The sequence below is a fragment of the Falco rusticolus genome, chromosome 2 (assembly GCF_015220075.1).
Source record: "Falco rusticolus isolate bFalRus1 chromosome 2, bFalRus1.pri, whole genome shotgun sequence".
Classification (NCBI taxonomy): Eukaryota; Metazoa; Chordata; class Aves; order Falconiformes; family Falconidae; genus Falco; species Falco rusticolus.
The window spans coordinates 31,660,315-31,680,132 of record NC_051188.1 but is presented as its reverse complement, the minus strand read 5'-3'; the positions used below and the strand labels follow the sequence as shown (position 1 = coordinate 31,680,132).

Genomic DNA, 19,818 nt, shown 5'->3' with positions numbered 1-19,818 from the left:
GCCCCGTCCAGCCTGGCCTCCAACGTGTCCAGGGACAGGGCATCTGCCGCCTCCCTGTGCAGCCCGTGCCAGAGTTTCACCACCCTCATCGCAAAAAATGTCTTCCTTAGATCTAATCTAAATATTCCCTCTTCACTTTAAAACCGTTGCCCCTTTCCCTGGCACTACTGGTGCTTGGATTAGTCTTCAGGCCTTAACGTGCCGTGCAGGCCAACTGGGCAGCCTCCACCGGGTGCAGTGGTCTGGCCGCCTGCTGCCCTTTATCGAAATGTGCAGCAAGAAGTTGTCAGGTGAACATCCTTTTTGTTTGACAGTGGAAACAATGAATAGGGTTGTTTTCTTGTAAGGAAGTCCTATAATAGTCTGAATGACCATAATTGGGGAATTTGTATGGATGGGATCTGGCCATCATGCTGCATGTCAGTCAGGGGCCCATTAGATGCTAGATCACCTGGAGGTCCCACCATCCAGAGAGACATAAGATTATCTATGCTATTCTCCCCTTATAGTGTGCAATACATATATATATGTAGTGCGCTGAACTACCATTGTAGGTATAGGTATATAAGTATGGTTGGAAAAAAACTGATGTATTCTAAAATGAAGTATAGGGGCTGCAATCATACTTTATTTTTTGGCCTATATATAAATACTTCTAATAAAGTAGAAAGCTTTTTTATTATTGAGCTGAGTACAGTCATGCTGAAATAAGTTATATTCAACATCACAAATTTTCAAGAACGTGTTGAGCTATCTCTTTGACAGCAGAAAGTGCTTCTAAGCAAGTAGGTTTAATTTCATGAGGAGGAAGCAAAAATCCGTAAGTTCCTGTGTCCCGAAGCTCAATGGTAAAGGAATATTTAATGCCAAGATCATAAGCCCAGTCATCTGACCCTCCAGGAGCTAAATCTGTGTGAGGAAGGGAAAACAGGTAAGTTACCTGAAACCAGAACTTCGGTTCGAAAGCTGTCTTCTGATGCTAGCAAGGATACACTGTCATGCCTACTGTTGCAGTAAAATCGTACTTACAAATTGTTCGTGCACCAGCACCAAGTTTGTAAGTTTTCATTGTTGTCCTCTTTATAGCTGTAGCTGCTTTCTTTGCCAGACTTTCCTGAAATTAAACAAAATATTAGTTTTATAGCCTTGTGATAATAGTTAATATGTATGGATTTACTTACACTGTATTCTGGATCTCTCATTTGTTAAATACACTTACAAAAAGGCTTTAGAAAATCCACAGAAGCTGGTTAAAATTTTCAGCGTATGTCCATGCTACCAATTGCGTTTCTGCTATAGCTAGGTAAAAAATACAGATGGGACTGTACTACCACTTCAGGCAGCAAACTGTTGTCAAACCATTTGTTCCCACTTGTATTTTTCCTTTTCTACCACAGTATTTAAGTCACTGTTGATTTCTATAGTAGTATTGAGAAAAATGGCAGAAAAATATTTTCATTGAGGGAATTCTACTCTTAAGCCATGAGGAAGACTTAAATGCCTAGAATTAGTGCAATCTCTTTCTGCCTTGTAGGGAAGGAGTCACAAATGCATTATTACTGTTCACTCCCAACTGCATTTTATTGCAGTATATAAAGCAGTTTGTTTCAGGAAATTAAACAGCATCTGAGACAGCGTAGGAATGTATGTTGTTTGGAGTTAGTTTGTTCTGTATTTACGTTACTCAATTTTTTTTGTTTCTTCTGAACTCACTGTCACTAGTTACCAATGGAGATGCTATACTGGACTGTCTGGGGTTTTGTCTAATTAAGTAGGATGTTTCCAATGTTTTAACTGTGCACTTCTTTACAGTCCTCTTATCTCTACAACATATGTTTCTTAAAACGTTTTTTAAAATATGGTTTTTAAAAATAGAGTGTTAGGTAAAATGGGAGATACATGAAGTTGAAAAGCAGAAAAAATGACAGCAGTGAGTGCAAATGTCAATCCTGTATCTTTATAAATTCTCTTACTGCCTGCCCTTATGTCATGTAGCATATGAAGTGACCTGTCCACCTCAGACATGTGCTGTCTTCCCATATGGCAAATCCTAAGCCTGCAAAGCTGCTTTCTGGTCTCCTTTACATGATTTCTACTCCTTTCTGCTAGGGAGGAGCTCTTGCTGCTAATAAAAGAATTAATTGCTGTGGCACTTGGAGCTTAGGAAATGACAAAAGTGGGCTGGGAAGCCCAGGAGAGGGAATTCCTTGCTCTAGGGAATTTGATGGCTTTAGGTAAAACAAATATGACTGAGCTGTCCACCTACTCTGACAGCTTAATTTTTCTGTGTTAGCAAATCCCATTTTAGCCTAGATATCCTTTCCAGGTCCAGACAAATTCAGTGTTACAGTCAGTAGGAAAAAGCAGCAGCTACTTTTTCTGTTTTGACCTCTGCCTGTCTTCTAGGAGAGTTTTTACTGTGGGATCTGGTGGCTCAACAATTAAGCGGGATACATTTTCCATCCTACCATTAGGACCATTTTAAATAAGTATCCGTGGCAAAAACCTTAATAAAAGTAGCAAGTATCCACCAGAATACTTCATTGCTTAGGTATGTGGAGGATATTTTTCAGTTATACACCCAAGTAATTTCAGAGTTTGTGTAAATCATACAACACAATCAGGAATTTACAGAAGTGTCCAAACTTTTCAAAGTGTCCAAAAAAACCAAGATACTGCTCTTCTAGCAGCACCTTCAACATATCAGAGGTTGGAATATCTAGAATGGATATTTTCATTTTTCCGTAGTCTTTAGAAGAAGCTTGCTGTCTTACATGCTGCTAGACCAGCCCAGACTTCTTTAAGATCTTGAGAACATAAAGAGAAATCTCTTTTCCTAATTCTTGATCCTTAGAGCACTGTAACTCCCTCATTACAAGCCTAACCAAGCAGGATAAGAAGTTCTGAAATAAATGTGAAACTTCAGGAGATGGTAAGACTTACCAACTCATCATGGTCTTTGCTTTTGTCCATAGTGTAAGAATATGGAAACAATACCAACTGGGAGTAAGAGTGCATGGTTATGTAGGCTTTAATGATGTCCTTGTGATCTCTGATAAAACGAGCCACTGCCTTCACTTCAGGCTCAGACTCTGGGTAGGGTCCACAGTATATCTCGTGACATTCATAGGGAGATGCTCCTTCCCCTGTAACAAAAAAGCACACAGTGTTACTCCTTGACCACTTCCACATTTCTGTTGGTCTAATGAAAGAGCAGAGTATGGTACTAATATGCAAGAAATCATGGACTCTGCCATGCTATGGAAAAAACTTGCATATTGTAAAAATCATTGTGAGCCTATTAGGGTTTCTCACCTACCTCCTGAAAAAAATATGGAGAAGGTGAAGAAAAATAAATATTCAAAGACTGGATATAAAGTATTAGAGGAGAGGATGAATATGCTCCCTTTAAATTCATCAAGAAAAGGCTGTGAGATCCCTTCTTAAAATCTAGAAGTACTACAGGAAAAAGGCAGTTCTAATCTCAGGGGGAAAGCAAACTGCCAATTGGAAGTTGAAGAAACGCAAATGAAAATGAAGGGTTTTAAGAATGAGGAAAACTAGGCACTGGAATAAGTTACCGAAAAGACAACTAGGATTCACCATTTTTGCTATCTTCAGAATAAGACCAAATAACTTTCTGGAAGCAGCTTGGTTCTTTAGTATTAAATGTCAGCTTTTCATGTTTTAATAAATTTTGTAAGTTTTCCCCTTTGCTACTATCTGTAGTTTAAATGGTTATTTATCCTTAAGTCTTATGCAGGAATAAAGCTCACTGAGTGCTTTAACACCCACAAGACTTTCTTCATCCACAGGCACTGGGAGACTTTAAGAGATGTCCGTCTTCCACAAATCAATAATGCCAGTTACATCTGCAGAGTAGCAGCGCTGTAGAAGCAACACAAGGTATTATCATACGGTACAGGAGAGAAGGAAATGTCTTCTGGTGCCGGTGGTATCTAGGGGAGATCTATAGCATGCCACAAAGTAGTGGGGAGCGTATCTGGACACCAAAACAACTTAAAAGTTTTTGATAGATATATATTTTAGTTAATTAAAAGTTGCAAAGCTCTGTACAGGTGTATATGGGTGAAATGTAGCTGTGATAGACAGAAAAACTAGGTTTGTAGGTCATGTTACCTGGCTGTCAATGCTAAGAATAAACCTGTATTTTCATGCATTCAACTGTTGCACAGATACTGCAAGCCCCTTCTTAATATCAGTGGCTGAAAATACATCCTCATATGACCTACACCCTTGTGTGACACAGCAGAAGAAGCAGAAATAATGTAGTGAGGAGAGCACGCTGTGGGGGAGAAGTGTCAACAGAGACACTGACTCTGGGAAATGTAGGCTGGGGGGTCAGAAACAAGGGTAGTGAGGCAGAGAGGGCTGTGATATGTTTATGTTCTGGGATACATATATATGCCTTAATGCTTCTGAATTGAGGGAGATTTCACAGACGGTCCATGAAAATTCATACACATGAAAACAAACAATTCCTAGCATCTATATGAAATCACGTGAAGGTGACAAAATGACAGTGTTAAATTTTACACTGTTGTGTTTTGCAGAGAAGTGAGTACTGTTCAAGGAAAAAGGCAATGAAGAATCTCTTGGCTGGCAGTCTTGGATGAATGTTCTGTCTGCTTTCCTATATTCTTGGTCGTACTCAGAACAGCCAACTAAGGAAATAATGTAGAAAACGTGGAGAAAAAAATTAAGTCTTGGTTCCAGTGAAATTCAGTTCCACAGAGCAAATTCCAAGATTGCGCATTGCTTTTAGTGGAGTAATTTTTCTTTTTAATGGTATAAAAGAAGAGCGTAAGGTATCACTGCATTTAGTATATTTTGCTCTTCATAGAAGACATGAAGGCATTGTTCATAAAGTTCATAGAGTTGCTATCTGAGCAGCTGAAGGGGAAGAACAAATAAACACAGCAGTATATTTCTAATTAAATTCACAGATCTAAAACCTGGAATTTAGTGGTGGTACAAAGTATATTCACAAGAGCACTGAAGCCAGTGGATGTCTGAACATTTGACACCCCTGACTAAAACTCTTCACTGTTTAAAGGTAGGTGAGTAAAGATTAAATGGCATGTTTGCATGAATTTGTGGTCATTTCCCATGAACATAATTGTGTTACTGTATTCAATTGGCACAGCTAGTAATAATTACAAGTGTTACAATGTGATAAAACTCCAGGTTGGTTCTTCTGAGGATCCTGTTGAATGCCTGGTGTTTCACACAGCTACAGCTGTGTGAAATAATGGAGATTCTGCAGTTAGTATGTTCTGGATCAAATCTGTTCAACCATTGCTATCAATGGCTAATGCATCTGAATCGGTTTAAACAATATTTTTATGCTAATTAAGAAAACTATTACTTTTTTTCGGCATTTTACTGTCTGTATAATTAAGAAGTAGAAACCTAGGGAGATCCTTAGCAATCATCTGTTTAAGTTATTTTAAGCACCAGACTTTGGTGCCTAGACTAATCTGTACAGTTGTTTCTCTCCAATGACCTTGCAAGGTGCTGAGGCTTCTCTTTCTTATGTTTTCAACCATGCCTAACTGAGGAGTGTAGCATGGCTGAAAACCAGTATGAATACTTCCCTAGTTACTCAATTAAGATGTTCTGGTTTTGCCTTGTAAGAAGGTGTACATTTTGTCCAAAGGCTTACTTGGAAAGGAAGTACTTTCTAATCTACCTGTATTCTTCTGCTCTATGTAAACTAGAATAATTTCTCCTCTTCCAAAGTTGTTCACCACCCACCAAAAGTGCTTGACAAGTTGAATGCACCACGTTATATAACCTTGCCCTGAAACTATTGTCAGTCTTGTCCAAGTTCTGTCTTTATGACATATTTATACTGAATATCACTTTTAAATCTATGTATTTAGTCCTTATCTTCATAATTCTGTGCCTGAAAAAAGGTATATTTTTCTCTATATAATAGCCATGGATGGTAAGTAAATAACTTTATTCCCAGTTTAGCAATGGACTAAAATGGCTGAAAGTCATACAGGACATCACTGTCAGTAGTGAGTGAAGGCAGGTCTGATCTATATGGCAACATGTTAGTTCTGCAGACTATTAAGTACTAACGTTCCTGCAGTTAAGTAAACATGATAGAGCCTTGACAAGGAACATTCAGAGCGAAAAAATCTTGGTTACCTAGGCATTACTGAAAAATGACTGAGGTGATTAGTTCATGCAACATGGTAGAGCATCTGCTCAACTGGATGGTGCAGTAGGCCTTGGGTGACATGGCAAGGGCCACCTCATCCCTCTTTCCTCCTCATCAACAGTCTGCACCAGGTGTGTCATGGTGTGATGCAGTGGATGGGTTCCAGGGTCCTGGTTCTCTCCTGTCATCATGCTGAGAAGAGATTAGTCCCCAGTGTGGCACCTGGGGAGGAAAAATCCTGAGTCCCAACAAAAAGTGTCTCAAAATGGGGATGTGTTCACTGGTTCATAACGGATATTCAGGTTCATTTATCTGTATATCAACTTTGTGAAATGGTAAATGAAAAAATTTTCAAAATAAAGATTTTTAAAAGCTAAAAGTGAGGCAGGGGTACAATAGGAAGGAAATAATGTCATACCACACCAGCGTGCATCAAAATTCCTGTTCATGTCAGTACCGATGCACTTGCTGTTACCGTGTGATGAGCGGCTCTTTCTCCACAGCCGATTCTATGGAAAGAGTCACACAAGCCATGTTCAGGAGAAAAGCTGAGAAAAGCAATGCACCATCTCACTGGTTAGTTAAATGTGACTTCTCACTTGTGCCTCTACAGGTCACATGCCAATGAAGAGGCAAAGCACCAAGGGAGATTATAAAACTACAGTCTGATTGCCCGTGAGGCTGGCTGAGAAAAGGAGATGTTGAACAGGATAAGAAGTGGACATGTCTGGTCTGATTTCAATGGATTTGGACTGTGGAGGGAGGAGAGAAGACACACAGTTTGGCCAGGTATTTGAGTTTAGGAGTCCAAGTGCAATCTTTCTGTAGGCATTCCTGACAGCATGTGGAAAGTTGGAAATCTGGTGTACAGCTGTTGAGGTGTATCGATGTAGTTATCCAAATGTGAATCAAGCTGGGTTGAAGATCGAATTGAGTAAAAGAGTGGAGGAGATTTATCTTTTTGAAACTTGAGTGAAGGATCTGAAAATCAAAGAACATCTCAACAGCTGGGAATTTCCAACCAATAAATAAAATCCTTGGCAAAAGATACCTTCATTTATCTGAAACAAAAAGTACTCAGAGAACAGGGCTATATTGCAGGAGGAGGAAGTGAATTATTGGCTGTGCTCTATGTGATGCAGCACACTATTCAGCTTGTGCTGGATTGTGCCATGTTTGTAACCTTGCTGCTGCAGGCTGGCACAGGCGTTCCCTGACATCTGGAAGTATTAAAATCCCAGGATGAGGTTCTGTCATTTCCAAATGTGTTTCCAGCAGCTTGGAAGACACAAAAGTACAGTGACTCAAATGCCAATTAGTTTCAGTATTTTTTGTATTTAAATAGGGCAGAGACGCAGAAATCCCAAGCACAGATTAAGAGTTTGGGGTGTGCAGTTCCATGATGGAAATGATGCCCTAAGCATGCACACTGATAGTTTCCATAAACAGCACATCAGTACGTTGCACAGCCTGTCACAAAAGCTGTACGTACAGAGGGATGGCTCCACGTGTACACGTAGCCGTCCACATTCACAACAGGCATGACGTAGAAATCAAAGTGCTCCAGAAGTCTTGTCATGGTCCGATCTCTCTCACGCACATGGATTGCCTATAAAGCACAGGGGAAACTTAAAAACTTAAAAGTTTTTGTAATAGTGGTTTTCTTACCTTCCTAGAAAGGCACCTGATAGCATATGTGAAATAATTGTGCAATTATCAGACCAGTCTACCTCTTGATAGAGGCACGTCATGTCACAGAAATTGCTTAACAGCAAAGCAGCTCTTCGTTTAGAAGTGCCAGGGAAAGGGTAGGAATCAAACTGATACAGTCAATCAGATATACTGCAGTCTTTTAATGTTGGTCATGACATAGAGTTGAAGCCTAATAATAGGAAGGTTTGAGTTTTTGCTGCTTGTATAAATGATAGGAACCCTCCCTGTCACCGCAAATGCCACAAAGGCAGCATAAAATAAAGCAAGACCAAAAATAGCAAGTAACATTTCCGACGGCTGCTGTATGTAACATTTTCTCTTCTGGTCGCATTGTAAGTTCAATGCACTTGTATGCCAAGTCAGTAAGATCTACATTGCTAACTTTGCCTCACAGCCTATTTTGAAGGTGTTAGTGATACTAACCTGGTTGTTTGTCCACAACACGGAGGGGGAAATTTTAACCTAGATAAACAGGTTTGTTACGAGTGGAATAGACTAAGTCCTTAATCATATCTTTTTCTTGTTCTTTCTGCCTTACTTAAACCACCCTCTTTCATTTAAAATCCTTCCTAGTTTTCCTAAGGCAATGGACTTTCTCTGACTAAATGAGAAATGTCAATCTTTCTACAATCTTAATGACAAAATTAAATGATAAAGTGGACCCATTATAAAGAATGCCTAGCATTTGCTAGAGAGGGCTCATGATTTTAATGTGTGTGTGTGTGTGTGCAGATGTGTATTAATGTCAGATTTTAAAACGTTACTTTGTGAATTGTTATAGAAATAAAATTTGAATTTAAAACACGTCAATTAGATCAAGGGGATGGAGAACCTAAATGTTCAGCTTGTTACTTCTGAAAAATGCTGCAGGGATGTGTCACTTGGAAAGTGGCAGCACAGCTGGTTATTATTTGGAACAGAATGAAAAGGGCAAATGCATTTCTCTCAAAGGGAACCTTGGAGGCTGGGATTATCAGTGGGTCACAAGTATATTCAGCTGTATCTGTTCCTAACTCCTTCAATTTCTTTTCAAATGTTATAGTCATTGAGGTTTTATAGTTGTGACTGAGGACAGAAATAAACACATTTATCATCATCATTATTATTATTATTGTTGTTATCTTCACCATCATCATCCATAGTTCCATCATGGCCAAACCATAATTCATGTTTCAAGGACTCATCTATGTTGTTTCTCTGGCTATAGTACTGGTGATTGTGAAGTCTCCATCTCATCCAGCTTTTTTTTACTGTGAACTTTGCTTCTGTGAAAATGTAACAATAATATCTCGGGATATTTACTGAGCAAGCTGGACAACCTTGTCTGAGACAGAAAGACCTTAGGAGCATTTTTCTGTTCCGTACTAGGAACTGGGCCATCAGCTCAGCATAATGAGTTGAGCAGAGATGCATTAAATTCAAAAAGATGGAGGCAACATACGTTAAAATCCAGGTGCAAAAAATGGGTTTTGTATCTTTCGGTGTACCTTTGTTCACTATGCTGAGCAGCAAAGATATTAAAGATACTAAAGATCAGATGTGACCATTGGTCTGTGGCAGCACATCAAGGCTGGTCAGGCTAAGCCCATACATACTACAGTTTGATCCCACCTACTTGATCCCCAGATTTACTAGTTTCCATTAACTGTTAGTATGCCTGTGGCTGGCAGTTATTGGTCATGTTCTGGAGGTCTGAAAGGAGGGTGTCTGTACAGGGGTACCTTCAGAAGAAGGTGACTTGTGTGACCTCATTCTCTGAATGAGGCAGATCCAGAAAAAAGCAGGAGCACAAATAGAAAATGCAGAGCAATAGCAGCAGGTGACTCATCACAGCAAGTGCTGTATAGAGATTGCTGGCGTGCATGCTGGTGTGGAACTATGCCATGCCTGGCACAGGCAAGTGTGGGGTACCTATTGCTCTAGGAAGGCACATAGGGAAGAGCCAAGGCTTGTAGGACATCTTGAGGTCACTCTGGGTGTCCTCTGATGTGGCAGTGCCAGCTGCAGTAATATGAGCATGAGCCACCATGTGTTGTATGACCCAGAGTCAAGGTAATTGCTCAGATCCATGTGGCAGTTTAAACATATCCTTCGTAGATTACCAAATACTTGCTTTTCTTGGCATGCCCTCTGCATCCCTGACTGTTCATAATTATAAATGTCTCTTGAATTTGCTGTACATACTTCGGGGTTTATTTCATACTTGAGGATACATCTGAGCTCTTTTGCATTTGATCCATGTGACTTTCTGTCTCTCTGTCACACACATACACTGCCCCCCCCTCCATCTAGTGACACACACATACATGCACATACACTGCTGTGTATGCAGCTTAGACACAAATCCCATGTGTTGGTGTTATGGAAGTAAATGGGTTAAGACTTTATGGAGCTCAGAGTGCAATTGGACAGAGAAGGTAAATGTCATAAAGATTTTTTGCTATGATTTGAAAACAGTAATCAGATGTGATTATCTACTCACATGGCCTATGAACCACAGGCAAAAAGCAGGAGAAATCCATTCTCTAGCATGGATACCACAGTCAATCCATATGGCACTTTTGGATTTTTCCTGGTTTTTAGAAAGCTAACAAAAGAGAATTTGTATTAAAATGTCATTGCTGTAAAGTGTACCACATAAAAGTGAAAGTGAAAAGAGTAACCAAGATGGAAGAAGTATCTGTCTTCTAGGGAGGGCTTAGACTGATCCTGGGCCAGGATACTGTCTTACGTTCACGTACAGTCAGAGAGCCACATTCAGACTGCCTGCAGCAAGCTCCTAACATAGACACCAAGACTACAGCAAGATCTGAGGTCAAGTAAGCAGATGGCCAACTATGCAGGGCAACAAACTAGGTTGGCTTCATAGTCAACAGAGGAGGGTATCCACCATGCCAGTATTTCATGCCTTTGGATGATGGCCTAGATGTGATAGCTTCTTTGTGACCCAAAAAGGAACCTAATGTGGTCAAATGCCTTTGCAAAGGTGATGCACCTTACCAGAAGAAAGTAGGAAACTTCTAAAAACCAAAAAATTGCCATAGAAGTATAGATTTAAGAAAGTATTCTGGCCAAACCCAGTCTCACTTGCTTACGTTAGGACTTGGAAAGTTTTTGCATTTAAGTCACAGCTGTACCTTCAGAATATAAAGTGGTCGTTTTTCATATGATGATCCAATATATATTTTCTGGAGGAGGTCAGAATGGAATTTCACTGCTTCTTCCATCCAATGATATATCTGCAAGGATGAAGTTAATAAACAGATCTTCTCCCTATTGTTTTCCTTCATCCCTGAAAGTGGTCTAGACTTAAATTCATTCTTCCTCCCAAAATCCTGCCTCTTTAGCTGATGGGAAAGAAAAACTAGCAATTCAGCCCACTTACCACTTGGCCTGACTTTAATTTCTTTTAAAATAGTAAGGTAAGATACAGTCACAACACACTCCAAGTATAGCCCTGAAATTCCTCTTTAGTTCTGTTTGGCTAAATTATTATTCATTTAATTTTAAAAATATTTATATGTTGTTTTGTGATTTCATTTTGCTTCTGTATTGACTGTACTTGAAGGGCAGTTTGAGGCAATACATGTATGAGAGATTTTGTCTGGTGCTTCATTCTTTCTCTATGAAGCCATTACAGTAAATACAACTCCCAGTGGTTAAGCAGTACAATGACAATTATTTAAGTGTTGATGATTTCTTTCCCTATCTCCATTCTCAACCATAAGACAAATTTCACCCCTTGAATCTACAGAGGATTATAACAAAAATATCTTACTTCTTTCATTGAATGGTAGTGTTCATAATATGATGAAGAGCTGCGTGGGCTGAAGGTGTCATTGATAGTCTGGTTTTCAATAAGTCCTCGAACATCTTCCACCAAGACTCTGAATAACAAAGAAAGAGCACAATCTCCTGTTAAATAAATGATGAACAACTTCACAGAAACATTCATGACAACAAATAAAAAAAACGTACTTGTGTTGGATGGTCAGTTGTCTTAACTGAGCTTTTGTGCTATTTATGCTGGACTCCCTGACATAGAAATGGACGTCTCTGTCCTTCTTGATGTTTTCAACCACAACAGGTTGCCAGAGAATGACCTGCAAAGTTTTCAAAACCATTTTATTTTTTTTACTGAGGAAAGAAAAACTATTCTTACTAGTTTTTAGTAAGTATTTTGAAAATAATCAAAGCATATGTTTTCAATTTAAAAGACCAATTGTAACAAGCAGTTTAGCGTTCCCTGTGTTGTGTTATAGCTTTCTGCTACTGCTGGAAATTAAACATGTATTTAAGAAGTGTTTATAATGACTTCTGCACATAAATTCATAAATCAAGAACAAAGACAGGAACATAACCTTTTCTGAGAGAGTATTTCTGGTATATGTTTAGCTGGTTATTATGTTACATGTTTTCAGGTCTGCTGAGAGTTATTTTCCCTGAGGGTATTTGGAGAATTAATGAAGATCAGACCCGTCTTTGTAGTTATTGTATTTGCTGATGACTTTGATCAGGGATGAAATAAATGCCAGAAGGGGTTTGAAATAAGTCAAGTTGAAGCAGCAGTACAGAGATTAGAAAAGGGAGGAAAATAAGAAAATGAGATTCTTCTTGGTAAAATTAAATCTTTTTGCAATAATAAGATCAGAAGCCAACATATTCAATGCAGACTGAAACTTTAGAACCAGTAATACCAAAAGATCTAGGGGTAACAGTAAGCAGAAAATTAGGCATGAATTTACAATGTGAAAAAGGTCAACATAGTTCCTGGATGCATTTTAAAAGGCATAGAGCATGGAGTGACCAGACAATAGGGTTTATTTTTTTCTTTTCTGGTGCAGTTGCACCAGGAATATTATACTCAGGGCATCATGTTTCCAGGCATGTATGACCTGTCAACTGTTTACCTCATTAATTTCTCAGAGAACATGTCTGCAAAATCATACAGAAAACTCATCCATGCTTTTAATCAAGACTTTGGAACAACAAATGGTAAAACATTTGGCCCCTGGATGTATTACTGCAATGTGCTATACAAAAGGCTGAGCTAGTCTCAGTGTAGCCTTCTCAGACATTATTGGTAGGGTAGCAACACATCAAACAGCATTGTTTGGAAAACCCATCCAAGAAGCAAGCTCAAGGCTTAGCTTGCCAGCGCTGCTTTCCCTGTTGTCCTGACTAGTTTGCTGTCTGCACTGGTGTGCAACAGTTCAGATTTAGTTTCTCTTTGGTGTAGGCATTTTTTGAATTGAGAGTAAGGAAAACTAAGGAACTCTGGATTGACACAGGTGAGGTGTCAGAGGAGCAATGAACGGGCGTAAATGGGAGACTTTGATAATGCATATATGGTTATTGGTCTCTTTACCCGTCATCAGCAATGGTCAATACTGCCCCAGGGCCACTACAAATAATTCTGTTGTAGGTGTGCACTGTCTGGGTCTTCTGATGGATACTACGTGCAATGTGTGTGCTGCAAGAACAAAGGATTTCCTTTGTTTTAAGTTTTTGCTTTCCAGCTTTTGTGGGAGTAGCACCTGTAATTAGCCTGATAATTCTTCTTGTAAGATGATAACTTTCAGTTGCTTCTTTTTTGCTAGATTGTAACCATTAAAATTTGTTAGGAGGTACTATTTGTGTCTTCCTGTTCCCTTTCCTATTCCTATTGCCCTTTGTTTTCCCATTCCCTTTCCCTTTTCTTTTTATAACTTGCCCAGTTTATAGCCATGAAAAAAATGGACAGTTTATAACCCTTGAAAAATGTTCAGTTCACATATTCATGGAAATGACTTGTGAATTGCTCTTTCTGCACTGAATGTGCTGCAGTTGTTCATGACTTCTTGGGGCTCCTGTGTACAAGAAAGTGAAGAATGACGGTGGTGAGGAAAAGATGGAGGAGGGGAGATTTGTTTTGGTACAGCAAAGGACATGGGTTATGTGAGTTGACTTGTGAAGGTGGAAAAGAGCAAGGAAGGTTATCGAGGTTTGTGAGAACTGAAGGGAAGGATCAGAAGATGCTAGTAGGGACAGCAGAGGAGTAGCAGGATTTTGGCGTGGGCATAAAATGAATAGGAGCTGAGAAAGACTGTGCATAGGCACCATTAAAAGCTTGAAGTCATCTGAGACACATCCTGGTTCATCCTGTAAATTATGTTGGTCAAGGGAACGGTTACACCTTTGTCGCAGAGTGATGGCTTCATACTGGGAGAGTGTGGTTGAACAAATGTTTTTGAAGAGGGAGAGATGCCTCATTTAAATTAAATGCTCTATTATTTAGTGAAAGATAGAAGCAATTAAAAAAAAAAGTATTGCTTAAGAGATTCTTATTTTCTAAATGCTGCTTTAAGTAAAATGCCGCAAAAAATCAGTCCTGATCTTCAAAGCTGTGCACGTCATATAGGTCAGGATTGCATTGGTCTAAAGTGCTGAGGGTCCCTAGCAAATGTATTTCTACTTACTGTGTGTTAGTGCTTTGACAATTTAGCGGTGTCTTAAAACACAAAATCAGTTGCAGAAATCTGAGCTCTGATATATGCACTACTATAACATTGTGAAGGAAGGGTCTTCTCATGTAAATCAGAAGGCAGCAGAGCAGTGAAAACCAAGCATTTGCTGAGTTGCTGTTTTAGAACAAGTGAATGAAAGTGGGCTAAATCTTTCTCTGTGGGGAGAAGCAGTATTAGTGCACTTGGGGGAGAATAATTTGTCCTAGAGACCGGAGAGACAGAAGGATCTGTGTACCTCAGTTGTGTTCAGTAAATCCTGAAGGGCTTCAACCTGTTCGTCTGTTTGTGGGCGAGCGCACAAAACTTCATCCCTGAAAACCAAGGGTATTTAGGTAAAGCACAGGTACTTGGAACTACTCTAGGTCATGCAAAAGTAGAGAAGCAGTCTTGGCTTTTCTTGTCTTCCCTGGCTTGGCTGCCATGAACTCAAAGAAGATTCAATAATGAAGATGCTGAGCCCCATTCCAGCCTCTGCTTCTGCCAGTCGGTAAAATCCATAAAAGACGTGATGCAGGGCTTTGTTAGCCAGTATCTACTGCTGAACTCTGAAACTGCTCCTGGGAGCTGGCACCAGACGGCAGCGACCAGCCCCAGCTAATCTGGAGTGCAGCAGCACCTGTGGAAAACTAGCCTAGACCAAGACGACAGCTGTCCTGTTCTCCCCCGAGTTCTTGGTTTCAGTCACTGTTCAGCAGAGGCATGAGTCCTCCCAGTCTGGGAAAAGCCCTCCCAGTTTGGCAAAAGCCAAACATGATAGTTTGTAGAGGTGCAGAGGCTGCTACCATCGTTATTCCTACTCCAGTCCAGTTTTTCTGATCTCCTCATTTCTGTCCTCCTGCCAGGTATGGTTTCCGTTGGTCTGTACCACTGTCCTCCCCCTCTGCTGGGTAACTAATACTCCCCTTCTACTTAAAACCCATGGTCTGGACATACTGTACACGAGATGGTGCTTCCCAGCTACTCCATGCCTGACCCCACCATCAGTGACAGAAGTGAAATTAGCTTTCTGGAAAGAAAAAATACCACTTTGCATTGTAAATCCAGCCTCGATCTTCAGTGCCCTGCAAGCCACGTAGTTCAAAATTGCATTGAATTAATATGAATTAAAATAATTTGTGTTTGTAGAAGGAGGAGACTCAGGGGAATGTCAGACCTCTATTTCCATTTTCTGGGTTGGGGTGGCTTTTGGCCCTCCCATCATGTGGAGTTGGTGGCAGTGCGTAAACCAGACACTGTGGAAGTCCCTGCCAGCCCTGTCTGCAAACACTGTCCTGAAAAGAAAACAGGCAGAGCCCTCAAAAGTAGTGTTTTCAAGCTGTATACCATGATTGTCATAACTTGTTGTTGTGACTGATTTCAAGCAAAGACCTGACAGCATCTGGCAACCAGGTGATTCATCTTTTCTACTTTTAGCCCAGCTCCAAGCAATCACTGTTGTTTCTCATGCAGAACCAACAATATGCCATCCCTATTTTTGCCTCCACCATCATTTGACAAAGCATCAAAAAGTCATTAGGGATAGGCATAGCTGGCAGTTTGCCTATTTCTTTAGGCAAGTGCACTCCAAAGTGTGTGTTTGGGGCTACTTTAAAAATGAATTCATCTTCCTGTATCTGGGGAAGTCTTTTCACAGGGGAGACTAGAAAAGGGCTTCTGCATCTGGTTTCGTCCTATGATTCCCACAGCCTGAGAGTACCATAATGAGGAAGCTGGTATATAATTGTACCGCACCATTTGTTGCACAAATATTTCAGCTGAGTGTGGTAAGTGCTGGACAGGTGGTAACTAGCAGCAATTCCTCTATAGCTTGTGTTGGTAGGACCTGAATACACCGAACAAACTGATCCAATGTCTGCCCTTGCTCTTGTAGTCATGTTTAACATGGGGAGTATTAACAGACAAAATTGTAGTCGTTAGGCTTCTTAGTTCCTCTGCTTTGATTTGGCATTATACCCCCTTTCATCTGTCTTCTGCCCCAGCCCTGTTAGAAAACACCCAGACAAAAGCTCTAGTTACTGCCTTTATACCAACCTCAGAAACAGCCCTCCACCCCAGCTTCCTTGCCCTGCCTGCTGCTCTGGTACAGCTGGACTTAAGCACACCTCTTTTCTTTCACTTTCTGCCCTTGTGCCCAGCTTCCCTGGTTGCTCTTGGAGTTTGTCCTTAAGCTGATCCCTCTCGTTCCCCTCCTCCAGCTTTCTGCCGGGGTTCCACTGGAGTCTATCGCTGTTCCCCATCTCTTTTTCCTCTCCCTTTTACTTCTGGATAAATAGAAGTCCAGCTGCTGTCTCCACACTACAATGTTCAGGTCTTATCTGTAGCTAAGACAAAGAGAGTGGGATGCATTACGGTTCATTTTGGATGGTTCTGGTATCTTCACCTGAGCTAGTCACTCTCTTAATAAAAAAACAGGCACTTTCCAGGCCCAGTTAACCTGAGTTGATTTAGGTGTGTGTGCTGAAGTGGAATGTATTATAACCTAAATACACATCTTTTTCTCCACTAGCTGTACAGGAAGGTGAAGAGACTTGCTTCCATGCAGAACTGCGTAGAAATCCCATACAGTCCGATGAATCCCACCCAGGGGCCCTGGCCACCATCTCACAGGTTGACTTAAATTAGTGCCGGCTCTCAGCAGGCGTTTCTGTGTCTTCATCCCTCCTTGCCACTGTGTTCCTCAGTCACTAGGAAGGCCGTCAGCATCACATGTCACACAGGCCCTCAGAAACAAGGCATCAGCATGGATGTGTCTCTCTGTCCTCGTAGCCTGGCTTGGTTTAAACCTTGCGCTTGTTCTTTCTGACTAACATCACCTGGGGAGAGGCCTCCCTACTTGTCTCCAGCTGAATGCCTTGCTCTGGCTCTAGCAGGTAGTGTTACTAAAGGAGTGCTGCCAGCATCGTCTCCTGTTCTGGTCCATGTAAGCTCTTTGTCTGCCTGGAGCACAGATGTCCGCTGTGGGCTCTCTTTCGTCCCACCTTTCTTTGGCTCTCAAACAGCCTCCAGCCTTGCCCTTTCCCTACAAGCGATCTAGGTGCCTTTCCAGTGTTATCGGCTCCTTCACAAGTCTCACACGTTTGGTATTTTCTTAGATGTCCAGATGCAGTAATCACACTATGACCTTGCAAAGGGAAGCTTTAATACATGACCACTAAATCCTCCAACAGCCTTCAGATAAAAGTAAAAAGTCAGATATAATGTATCACCTTTAAAATCTCATTATTTTAGCTCATAACTGGGGCTGAGAGGGTTAGACTCATGCTTTCCAGTGGGAAATGCCATATACTTCTGTAAGGGTCAGATAGTCAGTGTTTTATTTAAACACGAAATAAATGAACCTTCAAGCAGCACAGAGCAGTACTGCTTCACTGAATTCACCTAAAAACATGTTTAACTGTCCCCCTACTGTAACCCTCACACCGCCATAGCAACCTACTATAAAATGCGACTGCAAAACAAACAGATCAAAGATTCTCTTTTTAAGGCGTGAACTCAGTGGTGTTCACCTGTCACAGGTCTGCCGCTGGTGTGTGATGTGGAGTCACAGAAGAGCTGTGAGACATAATTCACTATTATTTATGTAGGTATTTCAGTCCTGGGAGGAGGTTGTTCAGCTTGCTTGATACCAAAACAGGAGGGGCTTATCCTCTTAGTTGTAGCTATTAAAACATTTCAGGTTTTTAAACCAGCTGTACATGTGGAAAATAAAAGCACTTTGCCTGTCTTCATCTCTGACATATGTTCTCATGCTTTAAGAAAGCATTTGGTTTCAGGGCATTTCTGAAGTTTATCAATAGGTAACAATAAAGCTGCTTCTGAAACATTGTACAAATGCAAAATGGTTATTCAAAAATGATTTATGACTGGAAAAACAATCATAAAAGCTGCTTTAGAAAGAAAACAGATTGTTAGCACTTTCTGAAATGGTTTCTCTTTCTACCTCAAGAAGTAATTCATTTAAGATCTTGTTTTAAGCCAAATGAAGCAAATTATTTTTTCCCATTAAGTTTCAGAATGCCCTTTATTGGCATTCAAAAGCACTGAATGAACAGAATTGATTTGCACTTAGACCGAAAAGAATAGTTTTAATATGATTAAAAACATAGGATTTATGGATGCAAAGAAGACTTGGAGTAATTTCATTTCCTCCACCATCTATATGTTAAATTGAACCACATATCCAATTACAAGAGCAATAAATAAATGTCAGCCTTTGCCAAATGTTTTCTTATGCATCTTGGAGTTCTTTTGCCTCAATACTTTCCCTGTCCCACACACCACCCACTAAAAGCCCAGTAGCACCAGCAGATACTTACTGTGCAAAACTGAAGAAGACATGCTTCTCTGGAATCCAGTTAAATAGGGTAAAAAAGAGCAGGTAAAACCTCATCTTCATGGCATCCACAGTGAAACAAAATGCAATTGAAAAACTGAGGGTTCAGGACCCACATTATTGATTTCAAAAATGTTATTTAAAGAGTAGTTAAAATTTAATACTGTCTCTCACCTCAACTCCAAACTCCCGGTGGCTAAGTCAATATGACAGAGCTCCCTGGGGAGGTCCTGCTTGTATTGATGTCATCCGTGTAGGAAAGGATAAAAGTACATTTTGGACATTTTCATGTTGACAAGTCACTTTGTAATCTCAGCCTTTGTGTCATTTCATTGTGGCTACGAACTGCAGACATAAGAAAGAACACCACATGCAAAGTTTTTCTTTGATCCTCTAATAAATACAGAGGTCCAGCAGTAAGCTCTGTGTTCAGCACTCCTGTAGCACATCACAACTAAGCATGAAGCAGGGTGAGAGGAGTGAGACTGAGGTTATTAAGTCCAAATGGAAAAATTCTGAGCAGGAAAGCTTATTTTGCTGGCATTTGCTAGCAGAGAAAACAAGGAGCAAGTGGGACATGATACCTACTGTTTAGGGCCATTCCTCTAGTTCAGGATGAGCACATCAACTGGGTGTCTGTCTTCCATAGCTGGCCTCTACCTCTTTGGTTAACACTGAATCCATCCAAGGATTTCAGATTGCTTGTGCTGCTCCGTGTCCTCTTTTCTGTGATGTTTTTACATCCATGTATTTTCCACATATCATGTTGGATTAGCTTTTTGAGAAAAAAAGTACCAGTGACTCTTCATCTCATTATTATTAATTTTGGCATGCCCCAAGATTTGCCTCCCATATTCCTATCCAAAGTTGTTCAGACAGGACATGCCGAAAAGCTGAATGAATTTGACATGTCCAGAATAGGTCATCTCCATCTGCATTCTGTGCCTGAACAGTAAATGCAACTCGGCTAGCTTGTTGTCATGGTAGAAGTCCTCTTCTTCCATGCACCGACATACCAATTCCAGGCATGACACTGGTTAGAGAACACCCCAATGGCAGCCTTACGTGTGGGA

The 19,818-nt window shown here is 40.5% G+C and overlaps 1 protein-coding gene across 2 annotated transcripts; it reads right to left on the bottom strand.

Annotated features, from left to right (window-relative positions):
• Positions 1 to 608: 608 nt before the first annotated feature.
• Positions 609 to 18,848, bottom strand: CPB2 (carboxypeptidase B2). 2 transcript variants are annotated; one of them, XM_037377708.1, is made up of 11 exons: positions 18,729 to 18,846; positions 14,648 to 14,723; positions 11,885 to 12,009; positions 11,685 to 11,793; positions 11,044 to 11,145; positions 10,389 to 10,493; positions 7,686 to 7,802; positions 6,612 to 6,702; positions 2,944 to 3,146; positions 1,030 to 1,114; positions 609 to 909 (listed from the first exon to the last, which is right to left on the bottom strand). In XM_037377708.1, exons 1-11 carry the CDS (start codon positions 18,806 to 18,808, stop codon positions 725 to 727), a joined length of 1,278 nt encoding a protein of 425 aa, XP_037233605.1. In that variant the 5' UTR covers positions 18,809 to 18,846; the 3' UTR covers positions 609 to 724. The 2 variants fall into 2 exon arrangements, with proteins under 2 accessions (XP_037233605.1, XP_037233606.1); XM_037377709.1 differs by lacking the exon at positions 10,389 to 10,493 and having other exon boundaries at positions 18,729 to 18,848.
• Positions 18,849 to 19,818: the final 970 nt, after the last annotated feature.

Excerpts from the sequence above, each read along its gene's own strand:
- CPB2 (XM_037377708.1), bottom strand. The coding sequence starts at position 18,808 with ATGAAGATGAGGTTTTACCTGCTCTTTTTTACCCTATTTAACTGGATT. Across the intron at positions 6,703-7,685 it reads ACACGTGGAGCCATCCCTCT|AATCGGCTGTGGAGAAAGAG; the intron begins GTACGTACAGCT and ends CTCTTTCCATAG. Across the intron at positions 1,115-2,943 it reads GCAAAGACCATGATGAGTTG|GAAAGTCTGGCAAAGAAAGC; the intron begins GTAAGTCTTACC and ends GTTTAATTTCAG.